A 7,919-nucleotide genomic window follows, 5' to 3' on the forward strand; every position below is an offset into this window, starting at 1 on the left:
GCAATTCGCCCGACGTTAGTTGGTTATGTTTTGTTTCTGCCGTGGTGGATTGTTCACTCATAAATTGAATTGAATTGAATTGTTTTTGGTTTGTGATTTTTTATACATTAACCTGCAACATTTACACGTTTTTATAAGATAGCGCATCTTGAAATACTAAGGTTTCTTTCTGAAAATAGGTGTGAAATAGTACTTCCGATAAATTTTATGAGTATGTGAAATCCACTTTTTGAGTGATGAAGGTTAAGCTTATAACTATTTGTGAGGTCACACGTTTCACATTTAATATTTTCTTGTTAGAAAACAATAAAAGTGAAATTTTAGAACAGCTCATCTGTGATCTTTTTTCCATGTCTTGAAAGTTTTCGCAATTTTAGACTAGTGAAACCGTGTTCTTTTATTCAACAGTTTTAAAAGATACAAACGCATAAATAATCTACTCCCAATAGTTCTCTTGAAGTAATGAACCATAACTATTATATGTACTTATCATCCCTTGTACTCCTGGCTGGAATTCTTATGACGGGCATACAAACGAAACCCGCAGTTAGTATTTCTCTATAGCGAGCGTTTAATAGAATTTCAGTAAAGAATTTCCTCTCAAATCTGCTCGAGGAAAGCATTATTTCGCCATTATTTTTGTTTAATTTTCGATAACAAGTAGCGACATCGTCAACTTTGTTCCACCTTTCCAATTGTCCTCAAATCTTTGCCGCATTTTTCAAGAAAATTCCGGTTTACGCAAATGCTGCTTCAAAATTGATTATTCATTTGTAATTGGATTCATAACCGGTCTATAAACTGACCAGTTAAGTACCTCTCACTACCGCTCTTCGAAAATTTTGCTAACAATCGTGCAAGGTAGCGTTATTGTACTGAAAAATAAGCCATGAAATTGCATTTAATCGTCGTAATTTCTCAAAGTTTCTATGTAACCTAAAAAGATTGTGTATGTAACAGTCTTGTTTAGCACCTACACAGCCTTTTCCGTCGATCTGGTGCACCCCAAAATAAAAGTGCTCGCTTGTCTGAACAATTTCTTTAAAAATACCGTTTCCTCCAAAAAGGCAAGAAAAACACTTAGCTAGAGCTGTGCGCCCATGTTTGTCGGTAAAAAAAAGCATTCTGCTAGCAGGAGAGGGGCTGCCTGGGAGTATTGATAAACACTGTCAAATGATAATTCTTGTTTTTTGTCTTCGATTTGACTTTTACTACATGTTTTGACAATTTGTTTCTACTTCAGGAATTTGCATCGTAGCAGCTGATAAAAGAACGGGTCACTATATTCTGCTCCAGTACTGTATATGCAGTACTGTATTATTCTGTGCTCCAGTACTGTACTATATTCTCTTAAACCTTTGATTTTTCTCGCTTTTTGTCACACCTTAGCACATTTACCATTTAATTTTCAGATTGAACCAGAAACACTGTAGGAAAGAGCACAAATCAGAAGAATTAGACAAAAAAAATTGCTTGAAGAAGACCAAAATTGCAAAAATTTACTCAACATTACTGAATTATCTATAACAGTGACAACCCATAATTAGTATCAATTAAAACGAAAGACAATCAAGACAACTAGAACAATCGATTGGATCCACAGAACTCAAAAAATGCTTTAAAATATTTTGAAGAATATGAAAAAGGCTGAACAGTGCCCCAAAGGCAAAAAAAGTGTTGAAAATAGCTCAAAACAATAAGTATTATCTCAGTATTATTTGTATCAGATGCTCACAGATAATTTTAAACACAGCATTAAAGTATTAGATAATGGAGACAAACTCTTGCAACTGAAATGATAATTATAGTTTAAACTTAAAAAATACTCCTTTGAAAATGACACCCGTGAGCAACAAAGAAACTTTTGCTCTCTGTCAAAAACAAGACATGAGCAGACACCATTCTCTCTCTCTCTCTCTCTCTCTCTCTCTCTCTCTCCCTCTCTCTCTTCACTCTGCTGAGCAATTTTATTTATTCACCTTGCTTTCACTTGTTTTTCTGTTCTCAATACACTCTAATAAAACTGCTGAACAAAAACGACGCGCCACCATTATTCCTATGCGACTCGCAGACCTTAAGATCACAAGTCGCCGATGATGCAGAAACTACCTTTTAACTACGGAAACTACCTGCTATCTGGTAACTACAAAAGCCACCATTGAAGCAAAAAATATTTCAAAAAAGCACAAGAAACATTCAAGATTTTTAATGCAATTGAATTCCTCTTATAGGAATATGCAATCCTCGACAGGCTCAAAAACTTTTCTATTTAAAAACAATTAATAGAAAAATAGATCATAAACAATCATAAAGGAAGAAATTGTCAATTTTCCGTCTTTTGAAAACCTCAAATTCCTCGCTTAGCTATAAGCAAGCCTTGGCAGGCTCACACATTTTCCTATTTTTACACAATTCATAAACGAAGCAATTGGGGAAAATAAGGTATAAATTTATGAATTTTCCCAACAAAAACACTTTTATACCAAAAAACGGTAATAATTTGGTAGCCAAAAAAACTTTGAGCATGAGCAATAGGTCTATTTTCAGAACATAAGTGAAAAAAATGGTAAAAATAAGAAATAAAATTATCATTTTCCCCCCTTTTTCTCAACAAAAACACTGTTTTATAACGAAAAACTGTAAAATTTTGGCAACGAAAAAATGTAGCGAAAATATGGTAACGAAAAAATTTAAAACACCATTTGAACATGCTCAAAGTTTCCATTATAACTCATTCAAACAGTAAACCAAAAAATCTCCTTTACAAAGAAATGCCTAAAAAGCGTCACGTGAGCAAACAATTTAGCTCTCTAACCGATAATTTTTTCACTCTCGAAAACTGCGATATGAACAAAAAGCCAATCTTGTTGCTTCACTCCCTAAATTTGTTCAAAACTTGAACCAATATACCAAATTTTCCACGCTTTTGATTTTCTGCTTCAAAACTCACTCCAATAAAATTGGTTTAAAAAAGATACTCCTCTAATGGCAGAACTCCACTTCGCATCGTAATAAAGCGAGTTTTGAAAGTCCGCTGTTGTGAACTATTTTTGCTATACGTTTTCTCGGAGCATAATTTGTGATTGGAATCATCAACATATGCGCATTGCATCTCATGGCGACCAAAGAAAGAATCTGCACATAAATAGGAGCTTTCTTAAAGCTCCGACTACATAGAATTTTTTGATATCTACCAAATATAAAATCTAAAAAATTTCAATGGATTCGCGTTATCGGGAGCTTTTCATTCCCACTACGATTTAAGATCTCTCGGCAGTTGATGTTGATTGGCCTACAAAACAGTCCTGCCATCACAAAATTTCTCACCCCCATATAACTTGAAGGTTGGGCAAATAATGGCGCCCTGTGTTGCTTGTTAATAACTTACGTTATGATCTGTCGTCTGCATTTGGGTGCATACTCTATAAAGCGTTAGAACATAGCGTAATGAAAAAATGCTTCACAATCTAGAATAGGTAAACTTATTTTGACTTTTGACCATATTTTTGCGGTAATTTTAAATCAAGTTTTCTCAGAAGATATTTAAGCAAACTTTACCTTTGAGATATACTTTTTCGCGCACTACCATGCCTTGTCGTATTACTTAGTTTTTGGAGTACATAGATGTTTTCACAGATATGGCTGGATATCTTTGCTTGATTTTTAATGATAAAGTTGTTTTTTACTTAATTACAAAGATAATTCTTTGCTGAGATCTTTTTTTAAAAGTGGTGAAACTGCCAATATTGATCTTTATAAGCAGCAAATTTTTACAATCACCGACAAAACGAGGAAGAAAATATCAAGTTAAACGAATGAATGTTTTGCAAAAACGCGCTGAAACAGCGACTATAAAGTTCAATTTCATTATACACTTTGGTTTGCTTTTAATAAACCTAATTCATTGATGGTTCTTCATAGTCTGTTAGCGTTTTGTCCTCATTTATCGTTTTGAATTATGCATCATCACTCATTTCACATTCATTGAACAAAGCAAATTTGCGTGTCATGAAATAAAGTTGCATGTACTCACAGAAGCTGACTTCAATTACGTCGGTCAAATTTGCCCATAATGTAACATAATTCCGATTTGCTATTTTAATGCATGGGATTTACATAAAATTCGCGGAATTGCGTTAAACTCAAAAGCTAGGCTATTTCGAAGAGCAATGATAAACGAATTCTATAAATTAGAAAATCTAACAATAGCTGAATCCAGACTACAAAGCTCGTAGCCTGAGTTTTGTTTTCTAATGTAAAACAATTCCTTTTCACCGAATTTAACGAACTAAGCTTAAAATAAAAGTTCTTGCTGAAAAATCCCTCAGCTTAAAATTTTTCAAAAATTAAGACGCTTCTCAAAATTTCAAATCAAATTTAATAACAGGCGCAATCAATGCTTCAATCCGAGTACAAATAAGTGCCATAAAGTGTTTAAACAGCTAAAACACTGAAAATTATTACCATATTTTGTGCGTTTTATTATTGTGGAATTTTGCTACCAAATTGTGGATTTGGAAGCGGATTCCGTTTTTGAACTTAATTCAATTCCACAACATCGGGAAATTCCTTTTTTGCTGAATTCAGTGTACAAAGGATGTAGACTGAATTACGAAATTTATTATATGCAAATTCCACGAGGCAGTCAGCCAAATGCTTTCAAAGTTTGCCTTTGTTGTGGAATGCTACAATATTTTGTAATCGTTTGCTCAATGAGGCAGAAAAATTGAAAAACGCAAAATGCAACAACGGTGCAATGATGTATAACTATTCTAGGTAATTTTTACCACTAAAAGTATGTTCTGGTGGTTAAGTTACCACCAAATTTTCATTCTTTCTTCCGCGAGTGTAGGGTTAGGTTAGTAAATGGCGATTGGACCTAATGCTTAAGTTAGTTGTGCGTTGCCACAAAATTTCAATGTTAACAAAACGCGTCAATTATCAGATTTTTTTGTATTAAATTTAGGATCTATTCTGTCCCCCCCCCCCCCAGTGTTTTTTATGACCCCCAGTTAAAAATATATGTGTTGATATATAGCACGTTTCTATGTAAGAAAATAGCACGTACGCCTGGGGGTAATAAAAGATTTATGCTCTCTAAGCGGGGGGGGGGGGGGGGGCAAAACAGAATAGATCCCAAATTTATTGTTTAGTTCTGTTATACTTCAACCAATGTTTTTGCCGAAAAGTATCTGGTAAACATCTGGTCACTATTAAAACCTGGTTGCGAACATTTTTCTTTTTATAGTCAATCTTACTTACCTGAAAAGTGACTTCAACTACTATTAACTTTTATACTTTCATCGCTTGTCCAGGTGTTAAACCAGTTCAGACAAGATTGGGCTAAAAATGTTTACACAGTTAACTCCTCTTCAAACAATATTCGCTAACGTCGTCCGTCAAACAATATTTGCTTACCGACTGGACTTAAGAATTTCTTAGATGAGCTTAGTTTTGATTCCATTATTACAATTAGATATATTAATTCTATTGGAGCCTGAATTTTCATATAGGGATATCAATTTAATGATATGTAGCATTATGACCACATTTAGGTTATAGAAAAGATAGAACTTCCAGTTCTGAGAACAAACCAAAACGATCGCCTGATTGCCAGCGATTCCAATGAGGATCAATACCTCGAACGCAGAAGCGACGACGAAGAAGATGATGACGAAGATGACGCAGCGAGCGAAAAACGAGGCGAAGAATCTCTGGATACGCCCCGACTTGTGATCAAACGGGACTCAGATGACTTCGAAGACGCGCTGAGCGAGGAGGAAGAGGAAACTTCAATGTCTGCTTCTAAGCGAGGAGAACCATCACGTACTTAACTTCAAATCTAAATTACTATTTTAAGCTCTTACTTTTGGTCGGTACAGTTTTTCAGCAACTCAGAATCAATTCTACCTCGTAAGTCCAGCTTGTGTTATACATAAATGGCTAGATATCAACTTAATCGCGCGGGCTGTAATATTCATGATAGTCACCCGTGGTACTGGTTAAGATAATTTGAGCCCTCTAAGCATTTATAACAAGAATAAGAGTGAAAACAAGTGGTTCACAATTCGTAATATAAAAACTATTTAACTAAAAAAATGAGATCTTTCCTACCTGAGCCCCCTTCCCTCTAAGCAACAAACTTAACAACAAATAAACATAACAATGAATAACAGTTAAAATAAACAACAGGAGGGCTTTTGGCATTGAAATCACAATTTCCCCTCAAAATTCAGTTTTCTCAGAGGTGATTAAGGGTATTTTAATTGTATCGGCTAGCCCTAGTTCCTTTAAGGCTGAACAAATCTGGAAGTTTTTCAGTCTAAAAAAGGGCTAGGGCTAGTCGATACAATTAAAATACCCTTAATCACCTCTGAGAAAACTGAATTTTGAGGGGAAATTGTGCTTTCAATGCCAAAAGCCCTCCTGTTGTTTATTTTAACTGTTATTCATTGTTATTGTTATTTGTTGTTAAGTTCGTTGCTTAGAGGGAAGGGGGCTCAGGTAGGAAAGATCTCATTTTTTTTAGTTAAATAGTTTTGATATTACCAATTGTGAACCACTTGTTTTCACTCGGAGTTTGGTACAGGATCCGAAAGTCGAATCGAGAGGCGAGGACAGGGCGGCGGAGCTGGCGGCATGAAGAAAAAACGACGTGGTAAAATGGGCATGAAAAAAGGAGCTGTTTTGACCCCTCAAGAAAAGAAAAGACTAACAGCCATACTCAAGAAAGTTCTCAAAGCACTTGCCAGGAGGAATGGTCAATTTGGTGGTGGTCAGCAACAACAGCCGGCTGTTCAAGAGTACGATTCCGGCGATGACACAGGCGACGATGCAGAGTATGATGCAGGTGATGACGATGATTACTGATCTGTCAACTAGATTTGAGATTTCTTTCAAACATTCGAACTGAAAACTCTATGTTATGAGGATTGGGGTTATTTTGAAGGTGTGGGTTAAAAAAAAGAACCACCGCAAAACCAAATTTTTAAATTATGTTAAGGTAGCTGTAGGCACCAAAGCTATGACCGCAGATTCTGTGATGCTACCTGTAAAATCACTGACTTAAGGTTTCTGAAAGACGGTCACAGGAAAAACTTCATTTTAATTACTTCCGAGAGAAATTTGAAGCCAATGTTGTAGTTTGTGTGTGTTTGTGTTTATCTGCTAACGTTTTGCGTGAATGGCTTTTCGAGTGACTTTTTGCCCTTGCCTATATTAGCAATTTTTGTTTAGTTATGTAACTTTTCATCATACAGGTTGGGCAATCAACCTGGCAAAAATCGTTTTGGGTGTTCAAACTTTTCATTAATACAATTATGGCCTTTCGGGAAAATTGCTGACGCGACGACCTGGAAAAACAGACAGGTAAAAGCAAAAAGTTGCAAGCGGTACAATTCATCAGGAAAAAATTCTTGGAAAAATATGCCATTGTTATCTACGACAATGTTTTAAGATTAGAGTTGTAAGCGTGTTCGGATTTTTTTCTTAATTTGAGATAACTGTCCCATTTGTTCACGATGTCTTTTAAGCCAGCTTGGATTATCCACTTCATTGTCGTATTTGACCACAAAATCAATGTTTTATAATGTTACAATATCTAATTTCCACGATGGCAATGACGTTCCAGTTAGACCGAAACGAAAAAAGGCTTGAGGGTTGATTATGTATATGTTAGAACAAAATTTTAGTCGCCCGATGGACTTAGTGCCCGGACACGATGGCGCCTGCGCCCGAGTGCTGCGAACGAGGCCCAAGCGTGACTAAGATTTTTTTCTAATGTATTTAGAGAACCAACTATACTGCTGGTCCGTACATTAGATACTTAAACGACGGGGTTAATCGCGGGACCACATGTATAACTTGAGAGTTCAACCCCTAGTTCTACTCTTGGTATATAGTTAAGTATTAAAGAAAGT

General features: G+C 35.5%; 1 protein-coding gene across 1 annotated transcript; it reads left to right on the forward strand.

Annotated features, from left to right (window-relative positions):
• The first annotated feature begins 243 nt into the window (after positions 1-243).
• Positions 244-6,949, forward strand: LOC142343864 (uncharacterized). Its single transcript, XM_075395236.1, has 3 exons — positions 244-546; positions 5,556-5,826; positions 6,590-6,949. The coding sequence occupies exons 1-3, from the start codon at positions 463-465 to the stop codon at positions 6,868-6,870; spliced, it is 636 nt and encodes a 211-aa protein (XP_075251351.1). The 5' UTR covers positions 244-462; the 3' UTR covers positions 6,871-6,949.
• The last annotated feature ends 970 nt before the right edge of the window (positions 6,950-7,919 follow it).

The sequence above is a fragment of the Convolutriloba macropyga genome, chromosome 8 (genome assembly GCF_964194025.1).
Source record: "Convolutriloba macropyga chromosome 8, txConMacr16.3, whole genome shotgun sequence".
Lineage (NCBI taxonomy): Eukaryota > Metazoa > Xenacoelomorpha > Acoela > Convolutidae > Convolutriloba > Convolutriloba macropyga.